At 47.1% G+C, this 23134-nt stretch overlaps 1 protein-coding gene across 1 annotated transcript in view; it reads right to left on the reverse strand.

The window, feature by feature from the left end:
- Positions 1-22928, reverse strand: part of HDAC1 (histone deacetylase 1) — a 200333-nt gene extending 177405 nt beyond the window's left edge. The window contains exon 1 of the mRNA XM_069622473.1: positions 22717-22928. Coding sequence (XP_069478574.1) covers positions 22717-22765 — 49 coding nt within the window. The 5' untranslated portion in view covers positions 22766-22928. The remainder of the gene's footprint in view (positions 1-22716) is intronic.
- Between the last annotated feature and the right edge of the window lie 206 nt (positions 22929-23134).

Genomic DNA, 23134 nt, shown 5'->3' on the forward strand with positions numbered 1-23134 from the left:
AAAGGTCCTTCTAGAGTTTGTCTCTGCGCTTAACTAGGTTTGGTCCTAGTATTTCATCCCCTTTGGCGGGCTTCAGGACTGAAGACCACCTCTGGTGCCATAGTGTCTAGGGTGACCAGGAAGTGAGGGAGGTGCTCAAAACTCCCTGTGCTTAGTCTCCTAGGAGACCCAAATGCACTCGTGTGACTGGCTGGCTGTCCGGCAAGGACAGCCACCCTGCTGGGTGAGTGGCAGCTAGGCTGGAATGAATGGGAGGAAACTGGATAAAAGGCTAGTCACTTGGCTTGGAAGGCAGAGTCGACAACTGGAACAAAAGAACCGAAGACAAGCCTGAAGAGGACAGCTGCTGCAACTCCTGGACCGTTGGTTTGCCCGGTGAAGCCCTGCTGCAGGTCAGAATCTCTAAGTTAATCTAGACAGAAAAGCCCTGCAAGAACGACTTCTCCCTTGGAGTTGGTAGGACCAATCAACTCGACCCGTAAGCCACCTGGATACCATTCTCGGAGCTGGTTGTATTTTCCACAAGAGTGCTGCAGGAAACCAAATAACCAGGGAGAGGGACACCAGTTTGTGTGCTTTACTACAGCTACCAGAAGATTTGCCAAGTGCCAGCTTTTTCAACCAGTCCCCGTGCAGTGCAAGAGTCCTGACGTCCTCCCTCTCGTCCCCACGACAGGCTCAGGAACAGCGAGATCGGCAGGAACTGCCAGGAATAGAAGTCTTCAGCTGCATCTTTTTCTTCATTTGCAAGGTACTGTGAAAACGAGACTATTTATTTGTAGAGCGCATAACAGCCCTTAGGCATCGTGGCGCTTGTTACAGAGATTGAGCAGAGCTTAGTCACAGGATGGGAAGCAATAAAACATTTTACATACAAGAGTACATTTTACATGATATATACACAATACATCGCGAAGAAATGTGTGTGGGTGCATGGGATGTAAGATGTTTATGTGGCAGTGGGAGAATGGGCGTGAGGGGGGGGGGAGAAGGTTGTTAATTGAAAAGGGGGTTTTCAGATGTGCTGGAAGGGAAGGCTCTGCTCTTAGGGCAGTAGGGAGAGCGTTCCAGAGCTTGGGGGCTATAAACAGGAAGCCTATACCCCCTGCTTTAGTACGGTTGATGTGTGGAGTATTGATTTAATTGGTATGTTGTGTCCTGGTGGGTTGGGAGGATGTAGTCCTTGATATGGTTTCCGATAGGTAGGATGGTGCAGAGATGAGACATTTATGAGTCATAGGTGATGCCGTCTTTGACTGGGAGCCAGCGGGCTGCTTGTCTGGCTTGGGTGATGGTCTCTTCTCGCAAAGCTTAATGCTGCTCTTAGCGCATTGTTTTGGGTGACTTAGTTTTAGGTTTTTCGTAGAGTTGCCAGCTAGAAGAGCATTGTAATAGTCTAGCTTTGCCCCCATCGTAGCTCTGGCAATTGAGAAACAGTTTGATTTGGTTAGGTAGCGTTTTATGGCATTAATACGTTTTTTGTGCTTCGTGCAGAGACAATGGCGCTTACATGCTTGTTCATTAAATCGGGTGGCATCAGTGTGGACCCCTAGCGTCTTTACCGAGGGAGAGATAGGAATGCTAGAGTTGTCTATGTTGAAATTGGTGTAGAGGGGGGTCTAGCTTGGCTAGTGTAGCCTTTTGACCAAGAATCAAGATCTCGGTCTTATCCCCATTGAGGAATAGGCCATTTGTGGCCATCCATGCTTGGATGGTAGCGTAGATTAGGTGGAGAGCCTTTGCGTCTTGGTCATATGAGCCCAATAGTGGTAACAGGGCTGGAGTGTCATCAGCATAGTTTGTATATGCAATCCCTAGTGCATCAAGCTTGTCGAAGAGGGGCTTCGTAAAGAGTTTGTATAGTGTAGGGGCTGTGCATGAGCCCTGTGGGACTCTACAGTGGATGGTAGTGGGGGCTGCATTAGCGATGTTGGAGAATTCTTCATTACTCTGATTTCGAGGAAAGAGGTGATCAAGAGGCTGCTTGTTTGGACAATTGTGCTGCTTGGGTGAGGTGGGCTGTAAGGGTCTTGTGATCTACAAGATCGAAGGCCGCCGAGAGGTCTAGTGGGAGAAGGGCAGGCTTGCCATTGTCAAGGATTTGAGTAATTTGATTTTTTAAATTCTAGTAGGGCTGTTTCTATGGCGTGCCCTTTACGGAATCCGGACTGTCTTTTTCCAAGGATGGAGTTTGTTTCTAGATATAGCTGCATCTGGTTGTGCGCCGCCTTATCCAACATTTTGAGAAGGAAGGCGACAGTGGTTATAGGCCGGTAATTGTTCCAGGGCGGGTTCTCAAGAGGGGGCAAACCCAAGTCTCTTGAGGCTGTTGGGAACGATGCCCGTTTTAAAGGAGGAGTTGATGAAGGACGTCAGAAGAGGGGCAAGGGCTTCGGCACAACCCCAAATGATTTTAGGCGGGCATATGTCGCCTTTACATAGTGATGGTTTAAGGTGGTCTATGACTTCTAGTTCTGAAATGTCTGAAGGAGAAATTGGTAAGGTGTAGGACCTTGTGCTCTAAGGGGGTTAAAGTGGGCAGGTGCTGGCTTGGTAGCGCATTATAATGATCCTGAATTTTCTTCTGGAGGAGGTCCATTTTGTTCTGGATTTAGCAGTGATGATGGCATCTTTGTACTGCAGAGCAATCATCTTAAAGCTTTCTCTGGAAGAGTCGCTAGGGTTAGTCTGCCTGTTTTTGAGAGCCAGTTTATTCAAGCGAAGAGTTTGGAGCTCTTCTGTGAACCATGAATTCCTGTGAAAGAACTTTTTCTCCACCTTCAAGTGGGGCTATGGAATTTATTGCATTGGTCAGGGTGTCCTTGAAGAGGTCTGCTAGAATGTGAGGGTCCTGAGAGAATGAGGGTGATGGGCAGGGGATGTTGAGGTATGGTAGGAGGTTGTCTGATGTGAGTTTTTTTAGCTTCTTATTTGCGCCGCTGGGGCGTGTGTAGGGAATTTGGAACATGGGTCAGTAGGAATGGGAAATGGATGCAATTGTGGTCTGTCCACCGGTAGGCAAGATTAGACGTGATGTACGAGTCACAATTGTGATCAATAACCCAATCTAAGGTCCGGTCTTTGGAGTGGATTGGGGTCAGGACTTTTTGGGAGATCCTAGATCTAGAACGTTTTTGGTCAGTGCTGTGGCTGGTTTATCATTGGGGTGGTTGTAGCCAAGGTTCCGATCACCTAGGAGTATGGTTTTAGTAGACTTTTTGATGTTATCGCTAAGTAGGTGGATGAGGTGACCCTGAAAGTCTGCAGGGAGACCAGGGGGCCGATCTAGAACATGGATGTTATGGTGTTGTTGGGCGAGAAGGATAATTTGACAGATAGGCGGTCCGCATTGCACTCCCAAAGGCGGGAGATGGGTCTGATAGCTAGGGTATCTTTGTAGATTAGTGCAACTCCCCCTCCTATTTTGGAGGGTCTGTCCTGTCTGAGGATTGTATAGCCTAGGGGCAGAGGCCTCATGTAGCCACGTTTCGGTAATGCCTATATGTCTAGGTCTTGACTAGATAGGACATTTATTTCGAGAGCATGAGCGGGGAGAGAGCGCACATTGAGCAGAGCGCATTTGAGGTGTGGTATTTGAGAGTTTTTAAACTAATGGTGGCATGGGTAGGCAGGCTTTGGGTGGGGGTTAGAGGGTATAGTGGGTGAGGGCTTTATGCTGTGAGGCGGGGTGGGCCTTACTTTAGGTGTAGGAGGGTAAGTGAAGGTTCTCGCGGCAGTGCGAGAGCCCAGTCACGGTTTCTTAATATAGTAGGCATGGGTGACATGATAATGTGCATGGGTAGGGTCTGTGATGCAAGTCTGGTAGCTTGATAGGGTGGGTGTAGTGATGTGAGCACCGAGACCCATGTAGCATGGGGGGGGGTCGGGGGGGATAAATTAGACCTCTTGATAGTGTGAGCAGCATGGTTCTCTGAGGTGGTGTGGGGAGGTGGTGTCCCCATGTGTGTAGAGTGTGTGCGGTAGGCAGGAGGGTAGGTGATTGGATCATGGCAGTGGCTAAGTAGAGGGTGATGAGGTAGAGGATGGGAGCGGTATGCTGTGTGTTGGAGACTCTCAGCCTCATGGTGAGGTGGGCCTTGAGGTAGGTAAGAGTGTTGCTATCAGGAACACAAAATAGCATAGGGTAGGCTAAATACAGTATGCGGTCAGCCGGGTAGGATAGATGCAGAACGCTAGCTATAAAATGGGGCTTCGCTCGGTAGGTGGGTTAGCATTGGACTGCCGAAAACCTACGGTAAATTATCATTTCACTCCGTTTGGCTGGTAGTTAAGGTTTATCATGGCATAAGTGTAGACAGCGATGGTGGGCGGGATCTCCACACGCCGTTGTGCAGAGTCATACGTGCCTATGAAATCGGAAGAGTTCAGAGTGGAAGATATGTGGCTCAAACAATGTATGTGAAGAGCAGTGTCACTGTTTTTGCGTACTTCCAGTGGTACAAACGGGAGTAATGCAGGGGGACAGCACGACTGCCCGAGACCCGCCACAAGGACGACTTCCGCCTCCCGGTTCCGGCAGCAGACAGATGTGGGAGCGTGCAGCCAATCGGATGCCGAGTGGCACCAAATTCGAAGGTTGCTTGCTGAAATGAGTGCGAGTGCCTGTGCCGGCCATTACACACATTGCAAAAGCACAGATTATAGATCGGATGTCGGGTATTCAGATTAAATGCTGTTTTGAGCAGAACAATGCTCCGTTTGCACTTACAGTGCTTTCCAGCTCGTATTTAGTAAATGCAGGAAAAGGATAGACCGGAGTTCATTTCGGAAAAGAGCTCATCATCTCACCAGGTTGAGCAAGCGGATGGGGCTTCGTCGGCAGTATGTGATGGCACGATGGTTAGGGAGAGTACTTGCCTCTCGCACTGAAAGTGCTTGAAACTTAATCAGCTTGTGACCCAACGTATAATTCTTCCGCCTTCAAACTACATCTAAGAACTTCTACAGAGACTTTACCGTTTACTTGCCAGAACCGTTTTACCCGACCATTGACTTTGGCCTATTCTATTGAATTGAATTCTGGTGAACTCCAAGTATCTGCACGGTCTAAGAAATTGTAATTCTTTTATGTTCTAAACCGGTTCCTTTTTGCTCCTCCAAAGTATTCTGAATGCCATTTTTCTCCTCCTTCAAAGTAGTTTAAATGCCTCAAACTAAACGAGTACAGTATTGATGTATGATATTTAACTGCCTCCTTCTAGTGAATGTTTTAGAACTGTTGAATAAATTAATGTTTAGAACTGTTGAATAAATTAATAAGTGTTTAACCAAGAAACCTTGAGTGCAAGTGTTTATTTGAATACTAGCGATTGTAGACCTCTGTGTAACATCTCATCAGCTCACATTCCCTCTTGAGATAAGCCTGGCTGCTCAGCTCCGCTATCAAAAACTGTAGTACAGACTTACACCAAAGGTTGGTTGCTTACACCTGTAATAGTTGTGTGTAGGGGTCCCAAAGGGTACTGCATACAAATTCTGCCTAGAGGTAACCAGTCACATTATCCTATTCTCTATGTTAGTCGGTTGGTTCCACCTTAAAGATGTACTAGGACAGCAAGTCTATCCCGCTTGGTTAACCCGAGGTGAACCCGTCCATAGCACCTAGAAAAGCCTAACAAAGTAGCTGACCTTTCAGACTAAGACCGGACAGCGACAGAAAGCTCCATCTTAGCTTGAAGTATGTATAAATGCACCAGGGCACCTGCCGCAGGCACGGCTACCCATCCACGCACTTGCAACTACGTAATTCAGTCTAACTGGCAACAACCTTTCGCACTGAAACACCAGACTGGCCTCAACACCTCTGCCATAGAATACAGCGACAGCCTATGACAAATTTCGATCTAGCTGCACTGCACTGGCACAGTCAAAAACTGCTAACCGGCAACTTCACCTTCAGTGGCTGTTCGCGCTTCAGCTTCTCGCGGCTACCACAAATAGCAACAAGCACGGTTCCTGACTGTCAAGGTGGAATTTCCTTGCTTCTGGGGTCCCGCACTCTGCTGAGGGGGCTCAGGCTTGGGCAGTCCTGCTTCGTGGGAGTCCAGAGGATCTTCCAAAAGGTCTAGGCCAGCTTAAAAGCAACACACCAGACTGTGCTCCTCTCCCTGGCTATTCTGTCTCCTGCAGCAACAACCAGCTCCGAGATGTCTAGGTGGCTTACTGGTCCCACCAACTCAAAGTGAGAAGTAGCCCCTGTAGGAGCTTCTCTGTTCATACGAACTTGGCAAGTTGGCACAGCAGCAGGGCTTCACAGGGGAAAACCAATGGTCCAGGAGTTGCAGCAGGCGTCCTCTTCAAGCTCTTCTTCGGTTCCTTCGTCCAGTGGTCGACTCCCCTTCCAAGCCAAAAGACTTGCTTTTTATTCAGTTCTCTCCCATTCTTTAAAACCTAGCGGCCACTCGCCCAGCAGAGTGGCTGTCCTTGCCAGACAGCCAGCCAATCACGCCAGAGTGCATTTGGGAAGGAGTTTCGGGCACCTCCCTCACTTCTTGCCTACCCCAGACACTCTGGAGCCAGAGGCAGGTTTCTCTCAGAAACCCAGCCAAAGGCAAAATTAACAAAGATCAAACCTGGTTTTGCGCGCAGAGAAACTCTTGAAGGACCTTTCCACAAAGACATGGCAAAAAAAGAAGACCGGGGGCATTTTATCAAAGATGGCTGCGCCATTTTGAAAGAGATGGCTCCCGCGGTTGCTTTAACAGAGCCGCGAACGGTCGCGGTAAATGCAAACCACGGTAGTACATAACGAAAAACACTGCCACCAGCCATTCAGTGAGGAAAGGGTAACAAAACATGTTACCTAAGAAGCTAGACAAAGGGGATACTAAGTAACCCCTCCAGCACTCTATTGGAAGATCTTGTGTGCTGGGTCTAGAATGCCAAGTAAAGTCAATTTCACTTGACTGCTCTGGGAAACAGTAGTTGACACCAGAGAAGTTATTTAACTGTCACTGCACTGAAGGTGCAGTGTGACAGTTGTAAAAGATGATGCCTATGGAGTTTGTTAGACTCCATAACCAAAAGAAACCGTGTATAAAAGCACAATAAAATACATGAGAGGGAAAGGGTCTCACTCTTTGCAGGTTAAAAAAAATAAAGTCCTCAAAGTCTAACAAAGTTGCTGGGGGTCTCTAAGGTGCAAGAAATGACCACATTTTTGAGAATTCTCGCCAACAAAGAGCAAGGGAGGTTTACCGTGAGCATCCCAGGCTCAACTCTCAAGAGGGAGTGGGATGGTTAACCAGTAAAGTATGCACTTTCACAAATACCCAATGAGAGAGCATTCAAACACCAACATGGGAAACTTCACATAAGAAAAGGAAAGGAATAAAATCCACTACACTTTGTTATTTATTTAACTTAACTACACCTCGCTTCATGCCAGTGACCAGCCTATAAAAGTGCAGCACTGGGAATTGGATCCTGTGGTGCTCTGTGCTGTCCTGCTTTAAAGACAAACACTTTGCCACTGAGCTATCCTTCAGGCCCAGGTAAAAACTTCATAAAATAAAAACGCAAACATAGGAAATAGTTTCATCAGAGTTCTGAGAACTAAAAGACTTCGCGAGAAAAGAAAGAAATCTATCAGTTCCAATTAGCCCAGAGAAGAGCTTTCAGAGTCCACAAATACACAGGATTAGGGCAGGCTTTTGCAAGAAAAGTTAACTTTGATGAAAGTTCCCAAAAGGAGCATATCCTAGATTTAAAACCACAGAAGACCCTGGCTGATGAAGAGGTGACCCAGAAATAAAGATCCAAAACAGCAGCACCAGAGAGCCGAAAGCGCAATATCCTGGTTCCAAAAATGTTTAGAACGCATTTTCGCACGTTGGATGGCTACCGCTGTAGTTTTCAGTGACAACACTGTGGCACAAGTGTCTCGAAGACCTCAGGAAGAGTTAATGAACAATACTGGGTTATGCGTCCACACCATAGGTGCTGAAAGGAGCAGCTGCAGCTGGCATAGCAGGCTAACTCGGTCGTCCTCCAGCTAAGAGGGGATTGGGCTTCTGGGACTGGGGTGGCCTTAATACCCCAGAGAAAGAAGGCTATTGAATATGTACTTGCAAAATCACACCCGCGAAAGTAAAAAGGAATGGAGGCACATTTGGCAGTGTAGTTTGGGGCTGGACTTCCACTTTTGGGGTGGGTCCAAGTCCGATTTACATATTGTCTTTTCCTTTCTGCAATGGCTTGGCAGATGAAGAACGATAGTTGGAGGGTTGCCCAGAGCAATGCAGGAAGTTAATTCCAAACCTTCCAGCCATCACCACTTGTGTGTGGCAGGAAAAAAGGCATCATAGGCTCTGGAGCAATAGAGGATAGGCTGGGGTTCTTACCCGCTGTCTTGTTTAGGCAGGACTTGGAGTTGTAATCCAGGGGTGCCATGGGCGGCGCCTTCTGGTGTACCGGAGGGACAGAGCTTCACTGGTGGATTCGGTGGAGCACCAAAGGATGCCGGTGCAAAGCGTGTCAGTCAGTCCTCGAGCAGCAGCTCTCTACGGAGTGCAGGTTCAGAGTTACAGCAGTAGGCAAGACAGAAAGGGTGCTCTGTGGGAGTGTGGATGCCTGGCTTGGGCTCCTCTCGGGAGGCACGTGAGTGAACACAGAGCCCAACCCAACAACAATGGCCGACCATCCTCCTCCCCACAAGCACACCGAGGGCTCAAACAAATCCACACCACATTAAACAGGCATGTGCCCGGCAGAACTGTGTTCGAGGCGTTTATTGTGACTCAGGCAAAGGAGAGAAAAAAAAAACAAATAAAAATAAAAAAAAGTCCAAAAACCCAGAAATTCATCCAAAAACACAGGGAGGCTACAACACAAGGTTATAAGAGACCCTTCTACCCAACCAGCAGAAAACTATTGGTGTGTAATTGGTCCATCCCACAGTCTGCTCTAGTACCGGAAACTCCTTAATCCAACTCTCCTCCAACATTCATTTCTCCGACTGAGAGGCAGGCCTAAATTGGTCACTGAGGAAAAGTCTGATACACCACAGCGGTCCCGGTTGAGGATGTAATCCTGGGACACTACTGCTGTAGCAAGACCACTTCACCTACTTTACACACTGGCAGAAGATGTGCTAAGGTCTAGACATACTTGAGCAGCCTCTATAAGAGGGCTCATGAGACTAAAGCTCATAAGCTTAACTAACATCATGGAACCTGGCTTCAATGCAGAAAACTATTTTGGGCAGAGTGCCCATATTTCGTGGTCTTCCAACATCTTTTGGTTTCTCTTACATGTATCCATCAGACTATTTTTCTGATTCTTGTTTTTTTTTTTAATGGTTATTACCACATTCACCCCTTTCTGCCCCTCACAATTCAAGCATGTCCAGGCCAAAGCAGCCATATCTCCTGCTTTGGCCAACGAGGTGGGAGCCCTACACAATATATGCAGCAAGAGGCCAATTTCTAGAGTGGTGGGCAATGGAGGCGGGGGCTGAAGGTCTGCATCCGGCTAATTCAAGAAGAGTGCATGGCGAGACTAGGTCCGGCTAAAATGACCAGAGCCAGAAATGCGAGAACCTACTGGGTATGCTCAAAAGTTGGTGGCCCCCCCATCCTGCAGAGGATGGGAATCACATGGGAGACTAGATTTGCATCTCAACCTGAAATATGATCTGAGCAAAAGCAGCAAACATCAAGCCCTTCCTCACTTCAAAAGAAACGTGAAGTAATTCAAAATGCTCCCAAAGTTGCTACTGGGGAGCAAGGAAAGGTTGATCTAGCTGGTCCCGTGGGCTGCACCCACTCCAGGGGAATCGCAGTATTCCTGTACTGCACCACAGACGCCGCACTTCCAAGATGGTGGTACTGCTTTGGCAGGTATTCAGGCAGGACATGCAAATAAATATATTCTCTGGTAGGGCAGGGGGTTAAAACACGATTGAAAAGCATAGACTGGGACACAACCCATTAAACAAGCCCTCCAACACCACTGCCACCGTTCTTCCACTCACTGCTCTCAGAAAGCAAGGCTTTTCAACATGAGCTACAAGGAAAAGGATCCAACTCCAGCTTTATGCTGTGGAAATAAGAATGGGCCCATTTCAGAAACTAGTCTACTTCAGAAAACCTGCAGAACAGGTCAAGATGGGCATTCCAGATTCAGCCATCGATACAATAAAAAAACGGCTAGCTACAATCACCCTTAGTAAACATACTTCCACAACCCACTGCTGATCTCAGTGTGCAGTACACTTTTGGTCTTAATCGGGATCAAGAGTGTTCACCAATGGGATTTGGCATTCGTCAAAGGAGAGAGCGCACTCACACCTACCTGGATACGTCAGTTAGAAAGGCACACTCCTCTTCAAGAGCCAACTTTCATCCCATAGGATTCCGATTATGGGTGAATAACTCACTTTGACTATGCGATTTACGGCAGCGGCAGATTGCTGTTTGCAAGAGGCAATCCATGTGGTAGAACATGAAATGCCTCTTGCGCCCTGGCGGGCAAATGTTCGTTTCTCCATTCACAAATCTACCTAGCAGGCCAATGGGAACTAAAGGAAACCATGCGGTGTAACACCAAACTCACACCTGGGACTAGAGCGTGACCGTGCACATCAACCTGTAGCAGCTAAACAGCCATCAGATGTGGGCCCTTATTACAGGGCCCTACCACAGACAGGCAAAACTACAGCGCGCTTTTACCAACAGGAGGTGGGCACCCATTGCCACGCTCTCAGCTGGCAACTGAGTTTCGGAGCAGGGAGATTAAAATTACGACTCATTGGATTGTACAACAATGCCCCGTTCACAACTAGTAACATAAAGATGATGCATTTGGGAAGGCATCGTAGGGCGCGTCTGCGTGGCTTTACTCTTCACCTGATTACAGAGTGAAGAATTGAGAAGCAAGGCTGTGCTTGCAGCTGGATATACCCAATACCACCCATACCATAGAGGCACAGCATGGAGTTCCAAGGTCATCAAACAAAAGCATTTTCATTAAATAAATGTATCTTCTGATTTCCTCCGGAAAGTATGCCCTCTTTTTGCAGTGGCACGATCGGGGGGTAAAGAGCCGTTTTTGAAGAGATGGTGGAAGAAATCATTCAAAAACAGTTGTATTTTTCAACATAATGAAATATGTTAACAGCAGGTCAGCAAAAATTACTGTGCAGGGAGGGTACAAAACACTGCATTAGAGATAATTTGGTTTTACTATATGGTGTATAATAAAACGGATACTTAAAACTTCAATTAACGAATCATGGTGTAGGTGCGGCGTCTCAAAGAGCTGTTTCAGTTCTTGCTGTTGTTACCTAGATATGTGCCAACTCGCTTTGTGATTGGTGGTACGATCGGCCAAGTATATCCAGCCAAGAGATGGATGGAAAGGCTGCGGCAGAAGCTCAAAATATTCCCATTCAAATGAGAATTCTTTGCGCTGGAAGAACCTGCACCAGTACTTGTGGACTAAATACCATTGCATGTGCTGGAGTTTGGGGGCAGGGGGGCTTGTTTTGTACTTAAAATGATACGTCCGTTAGGTGGCACCGGTGTGGGTGCATCAGTGGTTGGCCAGCAAGCAAGCATCACATAACTCCTCCTAAAATACCGAGGGTCCCCTAATGAGCGGATCGTCGCTACGGTCTCCGACTGGCACGCCAGCTACTCCCCTCCAAGAACCTATCCGCAGTGAGGCGTGCCATGAGCGCAGGTCCCGCGACGACCTTTGTTTGAGCGGAGAGATTGTTTTAGGGAGTGCCATTGTCATTTTACAGATCTGATTTACATCGTCTGGCCCTTCGTTCTGAGGAAATAAAAGCAAAGGCCAGGGTCCTGCTCTATTCGCCAACATTAGCATCATCTTAAAACGATACATAGCAAAAAGGTCAAGTTGCACACATTTGAAAGTCTGAGGACGGCATACACTATTTTTGTTTTGGAGACCATTCAGCAAAATGCGTGGACTCCATTTTAAATTAAAGTTTGGGGAGTCTGTTTTGGGGGGGGGGAGGGGCAGCCCTTGCATTCATATACAGTCTGGAAAATTGTAGAAGTGCATTCTAATTTAGGGCAAGTTCATATTTGACTTATAAAGTTTCAGCACAGTCTGTCTTGGCTTACATTTGAAGCATTGCATTTTGTGTGCCATTCTGCCGATTTGCACAGGAATAATGCAAGTCTCCATGCACTCTTCTGTTAAGAGTAGCACTTACGATAAATTACAGCCCGCTTTTTACATATACCTAATGTACATGTTTTGAACTATAGATCCTTACGCTTCACGGTCAGGGGCAATGATCTCACATCACTTTAATGCAGAGGTCTACAAACTGTGGGGAGCGGCCGCCTCCTGGGGGGGGGGGCGCCAGAGCCCAGCATGAAATGTAAAAAAAAATATATATAGATTTGGAGGAAATGGGAGGGGGCAGCTCACATGGTCAGACTGGACCATAAAACGGTCTTAGGCACCAATGAAAACATGGGCAGCAGTTGCAAATGGATATTCAGTCCTTTAGTCACAGACTGTTTGAATAGTACCCAAGGGGTTGTTTTTTTATTCAAATGTAAACAAATTGTGATATTTAAAGAATATTTATTCAACAATGGTCAAAACTACTAGCTGCATAGTGAAGCAACTCCTCAAACTGGCCCACATTGGCCAAAGTGGCGGCCCATTTTGATTTACACTAGCATTTTGCATTTTTGGTACAGTCATCGCCCTATTGCCCTATAGGCCAGCCCAAGCCTGCCGACTCATCCATAATGGGTGAGGGGGCGTCCACCCACTGGCCACCTCACCCATTATGGAGGAGCCGAGGAGCCAGCGCAGTGAAACACTGAGTACTCCCTCAGCTGCTTTTTCCAGCTGAGGGAGTGCTCCCTGGCTGGCTGAACTGTCAAAGGGAAACACTGTTTGCCTTTGACAGTTCATTTCCCCAGCCGCACATGATCACTGAGCCATGCAACGTTGGGGGTGTTTTGCTTCGCCAGCCTTGCATAGCTCATTGGAAATGCTGGCTGGGGCACTGCATGTATGTATGTGCGAGGGGGTGCTCCTGCGCCTCCTCGCACATACGGGCAGAGCAACCTGGAGCGGGGCATTTTAGCAACCATGCGCAGGCCCCTGCAGAAGGTAAGTTCATGGCGATTTATTTTTTATTTAAATGTGTATGATGTGTGTATGCTTGTGTTATGGGACTCTGGTTGGAGCAGGATGGGCGGCAGCACTGGGAAAGTGGTGGGAGTATGGTGGGGGAGAGCCCAGGGTCTGTATTGGGAGTAGGGTGCGGTGATGGCACGCAAAAAGTTCATTGCGATTTCTACATACTGTCCATCCGGCACTTTTAGGGGGGCCCGGCCTGCCCAAACTTGGCTCAGGGGGGGCCCCCGAGCCAAAAAAGTTTGAAGACCACTGCTTTAATGTGTACCGTATTGCTGTAGTGTTGGCACACATGGATTCAACGAGTCATCCACCACACTTTCCACAAATGGCATTGGGGAAATGGATTATGGCAGCATGCAATCACTGCAAGGTACGGTAGCAGTGTGGGGTGCCATTACAAGTGAATTCCTGAACCCTCAGAACCTTAAAGTAATAAGATCAGATGGTCATCACCCCCATATGATAGAATCCGAGATAAAAAAGCGCTGAGGAGGCTGCGCGTGCATTTTCTAATCAGGGTTCACAATAAATGTTTCTTAAATTCCCAAATCAAAGCGTCAACAAAATTAAAATCACCATCTTGCGTAAAAAACAGATAGTGGGGGAGGGGGCTACCTCTTCCATTATCTTTATTTCAATATTTTCATTTTTTCTTCTTCAAATACAGAAAGATTAATTACAACATGTTTCTATACATAGTGACAGAAAGATATATTCATGAAGGTATCGAAAGATTCTTTCGCTTCCACCAACCATCATAGACTTTTGTTTGAGGTATAATCTGCACTTGTACAGTACTTAAATCTACAGAAACATACAACTCGTGTTTTTAGAGTACGCGCAATCACAGAAATGTGTATATTGATGACCCAAATGCTAGTTAGATCCATGCTCCTAGATTATTATCTAGGCAAGATAGAGGCTGTATTTGGTCACCGGCACTAGTTATCGGTACCAGATACGGCGAGTGTGCACGATGGAATCGCTATGCAGTCCCCTGGGATGTTTTGGCAGTGACTGATTTAGCATGCCTTCGTCTGGAGCATTAAAGTGATGAACACCTTGGAGGCCAGAAGGCCAAATCGAACATGTCTGAAGAGGCTTATAAAAAGGAGGTACAGCTCCGGTCTGGAGACTGAGGGACTCGAGAACTGGCGGGTAGGTGGTCATCAAGAACATGAACCTTGTTCTTGATGAGCTCTTACATGTCAGTTTTAGGGTTGGGAGGCTCAGACCTGGCAAGCCCTCGAGGAGCACCTGCCCGATAAAGCCGCAGAACAAGGAGCTTGAGGTGGAATTTTACCCAGAGAAAAGCAGAGACGGCTTTGCCCTCACAATACGAGTCACCATGTGACCAGGGCCCGGCATCCATCCTGAAAAGCGTTCCTGCACCATATTAGTAAACCGCAGCAGAGGAAAAGATGTATGACCACCTACCCGCCAGTATTCAGTAATTCCTCCCGTCTCCAGACCGGAGCCGTACTTCAGGGCATTGAAAAATAACCAAGAAGTGGGTAAATAGTACTGGGGCTCCACAAACAGGCATGGCAGACTCTGTATGAAGTCATCGAGGAAGGAGATTTAAAAAAATAACAAACAAAAAAAAGTGGTACATGTAATAAAAAAATAAAAAACGCATCGACAGCAGAAGCATTGGATTGTAGCATTAATGGGAGGTACATCTGGGGAATACGCTTAGAAGTCACATAAGAGTGTAAAAGGAAAATTTCCAGTACTAGTTCTATTGACCTTTCAGTGGCGATAGTAAACGGCCTTAAAACATCTAACGCCCTGGTGCCCAATGAAGTACCAAATATGCTAATGCATGCAAACCCTCTCTTATGGAACACTATCTTTAACCAACTGTTGATGGGTTTTGAGTATGAACAGTATCCCCAAGTCTTCAAAGCAATCTCACATCAGGTAACTATAGGCTAATATTGTTGAACGCATCTAGTAAGATTTGCATCTCACGGATATTGCAAAATATTAAACACATGAATACGAGAGAAACTCAATTCACTTATAACATCAATGCGTTGAATACGCTAACAGCAGGCGAGATCTTGCGCGACACCCCCATCATATGTCCAGTTTGTAGATTTTGCCTCCGCGTTTGATGCAGTCGACAGGGATAAATTGTGGATCAAACTGGAGTTGCTTTGTATGCCTTGATATATGCTTCACGAGAAAAAAGCTGCTACAGTGAGACTGAAAGGAGGGGGTGAGCCCTGTCTAATCCAATGAAGATCCAAACAGGAGTGAAACAGGGTTGTCTGCTTGCCCCGGTCCTCTTCAATTTGTCTTTGGATGATTGCCCAAATGAGGCAGAAAATTACCAATCGACTACCTTGCCTATGCAAATAATCTGGTGATCCTAGACTCTACCCCTGTTGGAATCTCAAGAAGCATAGCAACAATAATTTAATATGCCGAGGTTAACGGGATTTCTGTGAATATGTCAAAGTAAAAAATCATGAGGTTTGGGAAGGTGAGGAAAGATAAGCAGATATTGCACTAAAAGGAGGAATAATTGACAGAGTGGAGAATTACTGTAATATGGGATATGAAATCTGTACCCAAAAAGGAGAAATAGGTCTGCTGGATAAGTAGCATTTGAAAGCAACAATGTCCATTAAAAACGTGTCATGTGATTCAACTCACTTCCTTGTAGACATAATTGACCCATACACACAAAAATGTATAGCAAGTATTGCTTATACGTTAAGAGTACTCCTTTACCAACCTTGCTAAGTGGGCAAAGGGCCTTGAAGCCACAATCTGGCAGCCTATCCTTGGTCTCTCAGGGGTGTCTCCAGTGGAAGCGATACAGAGAGAATTCAGAGTTAACATCATGGTCATCAATAATAAAAATGTATAGAGGGAAACTGTATAGCAAAATCGTGGGAGTATAACCAACACATTACTAGGGATCATGAGGGATGAACGGTAATACTAAAACTGCCAGGCATTGATGGAAGTTAAACAAAACAAATACTATTTGAACTAATAGCCTGGTCCCTGAAGTGCAGCAAATGCGACGGGTGCTTTTTAAAACGTTAAGAAGGTTGTGGAATGGGATGTGCCGGTAACTAACGATAATATAGCACAATTGTCCTCATTACGTACAACAAGAATGCCATGCTTAATTGGTAAACCGCAAAGACATATTCCCTATTTTTCTGTAAAATTCCACACTAGTTGCGGTGCAACTAACCACTTTCAACACGTTTCCTCCTTAACAGGTTGCTTAGCAACAGGTAACAAAGCCCAGTTTTCAACCAATCCAGACGGTGGAAGGCGTAAGCCAGCCCCTATAGGTAAGGCCCATAGAGAAGGCCCCTGTCTGTGCCAGAGGTACGGTAGGGTGGATCAGACATGCCTGCGACCGTCTATGTTGAACATTCCCATCCACCTCGGCGAGGGACTAGACTACTTGGCCACATGCCACCCTACTCTTACTGTTCAAGCTAACCTGCAACCGCCTGACTCTCCCCACATGCAAGACTAGTTTACATTGCGTTTACCCTACTAACGGTAAGACACCAGGACAATTTTGAGATCAATTAATGTTAATCTGGTAAAGGTAATAATTGTATGGAACCCTGTGTACTTTGAGACCGCACAGTGGTTAGTAACCCAGCACTTCGCTGATCCTTTAGTGTACACAGGACCAGCATTGCTTAAACTGTTGTGCACCCTAATTAACTATATGTGCTTGCCCAAAGTAGACTACCTCTCACCCAAGATCGTAGACCAACATACCAGCAATTTGAGCCAACAGGAGGGCTTACTCATGATCAGCATGTCCACGCTACCCTTGCACATGTTACTGTTATACTACACATTGTCATAACCATCTTCTGTGCACGGCACCTTTTTCGACAAGATTACAACCTCACTTGCATTTTAGATCAACCTTAAACTGCCTGATCACCTAATAGTCAATATACTTCAACAGCTAACAGTAGGCGAAGTAGTGTCATTTTTTCAGCTTCCAATTTGCCTCTGTGGTATCATCTTGATAACTTATACTATTCCCACTTTATTCTTATGGAATAACCGAACTACACTTTAGCATTCAGTTAATGTCCGATAACGTTCCCAAGAAAAAGATTTGTTAGCCATCTTTCCTAAGGTACGACTTGACCAGACCAATGAAACTACTACTCACTGCCTCCTCAACCTTGACCATACACCTTATATACAGAGCCCAAGATCCAAGAACCCTGGATGAAGGCTTACACATCTCATCAGGAATGCCAAACCTGGGTCAAAAATTATCTTACTGGGAGATCTTAACCTAGGATTTACGACCGCAAAGATGACGCCACAGCACTAGCCAGCAAAATCTGAACTCTGCTTTATCACTAACCCCACACAGAATAAGGGTAGAACACTTGACTGGATGGCAGATATAAAACTGAAATATCAAGATTCTCTCCAATACCCCTTGTACCTCATCCGGCCACCATGTGATCACCTTCACTATTCAGGACAACCCCATCCCAGACCCAGGTCTTAGCATGACACTACCCGCCCTTAATAGAAACAAACAGAATATTCAGCGGAAAGATTACTGTTACTCCACCCTATCACTAGTCAACCAAACCTTGACAACGTACAACCGGCAGAGTTTTACAACCAGACCTTCTTGCAGGCGATAGACAAAGTGGCACCATTAAAAATGCGGAAAACCAAACGGCTGGGCCCCCTAACCACTCGGTACACTACTAACCTAAAAAAAACCTATGTAGTACCAAGAGGGCAGCCAAAAGAACAAAGAAATTTCACACCGCCTTGACTATCTACAAAGAAGCTATCCACCAAACAAAGTGACGCAACAAGAGAATGCCAAATGCAAACTCAAATACCAAAAAATTATTTTCCATTCTCAGAGAATTATAATCCCCGGTGGCACCGCAGGAATCCTGCATAAAAGATGTTCGTAAATCCAAAAAGCACTGGACAACATCTCTTCTTCAATCAAAAATAAAAGTAAAATAACTTTAGCCTGCCCCCCCGACTCCCAACGCTTTGAGCAAACGGACTACTACAGACCAACCTACCCCTTTTGAGTTTGCCCCAGTCTAGGTATCTGAAGTTCAAAAATAAATGGGAGCCTCAAACTATTTAGATGTCAAGAAGACATACGCCCAGCCACGGCCATTAAAGAGGTGGCAGAGGAGCATGCTCCATTTATCACTGACTTAATAAATGTATCGTTCGAAACTAGCAGAGTCCCGACTAACCTCAAGGAAGCCTGGGTCCTCCCACTTGAGCCCAACTCCCCTACTAATTATCAGGCCATAACAAAGGTACCTTTCCTACTTAAAATCCTGGACAGGGCAGCCTACCTTCAAATTCAAAATTATCTAGAATCTAATAACTCCCTGGGCCTTCGCCAGTCAGGCTTCAGACCAGGTCACGGTACAGAATCAGCTCTCAGATTTCAAAACACAAATGGATGAGCTACAGGACTAAGGCATCATAGCTCTCTCTAGAATCTGCGGCCTTTGACCTGGTCACCACAAAGGTTTTTGTACACACCTGACAGCGGCACACTCCGCAAAAGCATCATCATGGATGCAATCCTTTCTCTCCAATAGAACAATGATGGTATTCGCCCCGACGGCAATGGCTAACACTGCCCCAGTTTGATGTGGAGTACCACAGGAATCCTGTGTCTCCCCACCTTGCATAATATTTTTTACTAAGCCTTTATTCGACCACCTTGACAATTTCAGTGTCACCTATACAAACTATGCAGATGACACCCAAATCCTCATTCCCATCACAGGCTCCTACGACAGAATGAAATATATCAAATCCTACAGGCATGGATGGCCATTCATGGCCACTGTCTGAATGATGATAAAACTGAGATACTATTGATCAGATTCCAAAACCCAACAAAATCACCTTTTTGTTTTGCTAAACTCACTCCAAGTGGGACGGGTATGCCGAGACGTGGGTCCCGAGTTTGCCGGGCCTAGAGACCCAAGCTACTGCTCACTGGCGACGCCCAACAAGGCGGAAACATGTCTGGATGCTTGTGGTCTCGTGCAGAAGGGATGTGACCTAGCAATGCGGGCTAAACTGCCCCTTCTGGGGTAGGACCAAGCCTGATGTATGGTTCCCCCCACACCCCCCTCTGTAATGACTTTGCAGGCTGAAAACAATGTACCTGTGGTTATGATTTATTCAAAACCTTCCAGCCATCACCTTTTTGTTTTGCATATGTATATTCCTGACAGCAGGAAGGGGAGGCTTTTTAATCTTCAGCACTTATAATTCAAAACATCAATCTATTTTAGCCAGCCTTGGCGAACATTAATATTGAAAAAATAAAACATCTGATTGAAGCATGGTGGCCGCTAGGGGTCACAATTATACAGCCACAGCAATTTTATATCAAAGTGTTTGATCTGTGAGCAAAGCTTCAACTATGACGAAACTTTTGTACATTATCCATCTGGCCTGGATGTCTCCACAGCTGCAATGTAGGGCAAGGAAGCCAACTCAGATTCTCCTAAGGGAAGGAAAATACGTTCCTCCCAGGGCAATGGAACCAGATAATTCCTGGGAGTCGGTGCTCGAAAGGCAGCACCGACATAAAAACTCACGAACACCAGGGTGTTAACCACTGGAGTCATTTTGAGCTCAGCATTCATGGGAACAAAACAGTAACCAGAAGAGAGGGAGGCTGTGTGAGGTTTTCCACACTTGTTTTCAGTGAGGGCCCTCTACAAATTCTCATCTCCTCTACCATCCCAACTCCCTCCCCAGTTTACATCAGGGCAAAGCACTCCTGATATCAGAAGGTAAAGGGCACTTGTTAACAGCCTTGATTGGACCGTACAGCAGGATTGCTCGAGACCAATACTCTGAAGTGTTGTCTTTATAAAGGAGGAACTACCTCTTTTAATTAGTCATTGGACACAAGGCAACTCTGCTCCACAACCACCCCCAGGGCTATTGCACTGGAACCACGATCCTCCTTGATGGAGGAGCCCCTGTGGGTGCTGGACGACTTCCTGGGATGGTAACAGAGTTGAAGGGCTCAACTGGTCCTAGAGACCCTAGATTGGGCCTCAAAGAAACCCAAAAGCAGCTTGGAAAAGGTTTCATTGCCCCAAGACGACTGCAAGCCAGCTCGACCTTTGAGCTGCTAAAGAAACAGTGGTGCTGCCTTTGGCACTCTACAAACCTTTGAATCACTTTCTGCACACTTACAAGATACATATGCTAGTTCTAACCAATCAACCAATCCAATTGCCACTCTGAAGTGTTGGATGCCAATGATTACCTCTGCAAACTCACTTGAGCCAAAAGAATGACCCACATCGAATCGACGCAGACTTGCCAGTGGGAGCACATGACATCAGCTCGACAAATATGCCTAGAAGAGCTCAAAGCAGTTGAGCACCCAAAGACAAGAAGCATAGTATCTTGAAGCGGCCCTGTCCTTGTGGTCCATTTTAAAGGACTATAGTGACTTAAGCCCACCTTGTATACCATCCAAAGACATTGTTGAATAATTGGAATTAATGCCAAGTCTCTTGACCGAACATCCCTGCTTATCAACCCAGGGTGCCCTTTTACAGCAAAATTCTGCATTCTGTTTCCTTTTACTGTGTTATTTTTTTATTATTCTAATTTCCGCCTCTGGAACACTACATACACCCTGCCTACACTTAGTGGAAAGCATGGCTCTCAACTCGCCAATGTTCAGCAGGTGTCACCCGCAAAAAGCATCTAGACACCCGCTAGCTCATCTGTTTCACCCGCCTTGGAGCCACAGACTGTTGCATACCTCACACAGGCTCAGTCTTACTAAATGAGCCAGCGGGTATAGAAGAAAGCCGAACAAAAATGTAGGGAACAGCCCCACAGACTCAAGTCTACCGAGTCAGTACTGATAAGCTTCCACTTTCTATGTTGTGTTTATTCAGCCTCATGTGAGAAAGCAGGTTTTAGTTTATAAATATAATACGAGATTTGTAACAAAAACGTCACCCTACTTACAATCAGCTGTCTCACTTGCCAAGCACCCTATACGACCATTCACTTCAATGGGCTCTCACCCTACCCCCCCCCCCAAAAAAAATCGGGTGTTTTCACCCGTCTTAATGTCAAAAGGTTGAGAGCTATGGGAAAGTGATGAGGTAGTGAACATCTGGGCAAGGTCGGATATCCTCTGCAGCACACGGAACGTGTGCACATTTTGATAAAGGGCATAGTTCATGAACTACATACAGTTCTGTGATAGTCTCTTCATTTAAAAGCCGATGTATGGTAAACTCGATGGCTATGGACAGCAGGGATGTCAGGAAGAAGGTAGGGGCGTTTTGTAGTGGAGGACTTGGAGCTTAGTGCTGGCGCGTGGTAGGGATTTGAAGGCAGAGTCTATAAAAGGGATAAGGCCAGTTGGGGTGCCAAAGGGGACAGTGTTCAATTATCTTTTAGGTGGTAAATCGGGTGTCTGGAGTTCAGAGATATATGTAGCTGGTGTGCAAAGGAACTGGGCGAATATGTAAAGGGTGGGGGGCAACGGGTTCCAAAAGGTATCAAAGTTTGGGTTGCAGTAATTACCGGGTACACTGAGGCCAGAGAGCTAACGTTCAGATTGCAGGGGATTCAGGGTGGGTCAGCGTGCAAGTACAAGGTATTTGGGAGGATGGGGATGGCAGAAGAACCGGGGACAGGCGATTACAGAGCATACGTGTGCAAACAGGCAAGGACGCAGCAGGGGCTGTGAGCAGAGTCAGCCTAGGTATGGGTATAAGGGCAGTGAGGCTAGGAGGGTCAATGGACCAGGGGTTTGGATGCAGAGATGTATGGTTTGGAGGGGAGGGAGGGAGGACGGGGGTTTAAGGTGCAGGGATAGGTGGGAAGAACTCTCGATAGTGCGGAATATCAGTCTGCTGGACGGGGCACTGTGTCAAAGGTCAGTAGGCTGTGGGGGGCGGGGGGGGGGTAGTGCAGCTGGAAGTGACAGTATATGGGAGTGGGGTCAGAAGGTTAGTCTGCAAGTCAGTACACGTTCATTGGTCTTCAAGGGTCCTGTCTGGGGGGGTTGGAGGGGGGGGGGCTCACGAAGGACCACCAGTCTGTGGCATGAGGCTGGGGGGGGACCATTCTGAAAGGGGTTCAGAGGGCCAGCAGGTAAGGGGTCAGAGGGCCAGTCTGTGTGGGGAGATTAGAGTGCAGGAGTATTCGGGGGGGGGGCAGAACGAGTGGTTCAGAGGGTCACTCTGCTTCGAGGGGGTGGGGGGGTATGTGTGAAGGCGGGAGTTCAAAGGTCAGTCTATGCTGGGGGCTTTCGGGGAGGGGCAGCATGCAAGGGTTCAGAAAGTATGTCTGCGGGAGAGTGAAACTGCAGCGAGTTTGAGCACAGGAACGTGCATGGTAGCTGGGGTCAAAGGTTAGGGGTGCAGAAGGTCATAAGGGGGCGGGGGTCAGCATGGGGAGAGTTGCTAAGAGTTCCAAAGGTCTTATGTCCGTGTTCTGGGCCCGCCCGTCTGTTCCCGCCCCTCACTGCCCATTGCCATCATTTACCGTCATAGTAGTAACAGACTTTCTTCTTTGTCCCCAGGCTCAGCGCCATCTTCTGCTCTGGGGCCCGCACCGCACGCCTCGCACCCAAACTACCGCCGCCGGGGGCGGGGCAAGCGCAGCCCACCAATGACAGACCAAGACTGGGACCTCGCGCGGAGACTGACAGTTGGCTAAGCCAACCGCTGGGAGGCGCACGTATGGAGCCCTGAGTGACAGCGTCTCCGCACAATCGGCGCACACCAGGAAGAGAGCCGGCTCCCAGGGGCGGGGCGGGCAGCTCCCGCAGACACACCCTGTTCCTGTTTGGGCCGTACCATTGCGGGGTGGGAGGGGCCTCCACAGGAATGGGGGCCTAGGCCCTAGCTCGGTGCTGTCCATCTCCACCGCCAGGTCTTACATTGCGTTATGGGTTGTGTGA

The sequence above is a fragment of the Ambystoma mexicanum genome, chromosome 11 (assembly GCF_040938575.1).
Source record: "Ambystoma mexicanum isolate Mex_15411 chromosome 11, UKY_AmexF1_1, whole genome shotgun sequence".
In the NCBI taxonomy this organism is placed as follows: domain Eukaryota; kingdom Metazoa; phylum Chordata; class Amphibia; order Caudata; family Ambystomatidae; genus Ambystoma; species Ambystoma mexicanum.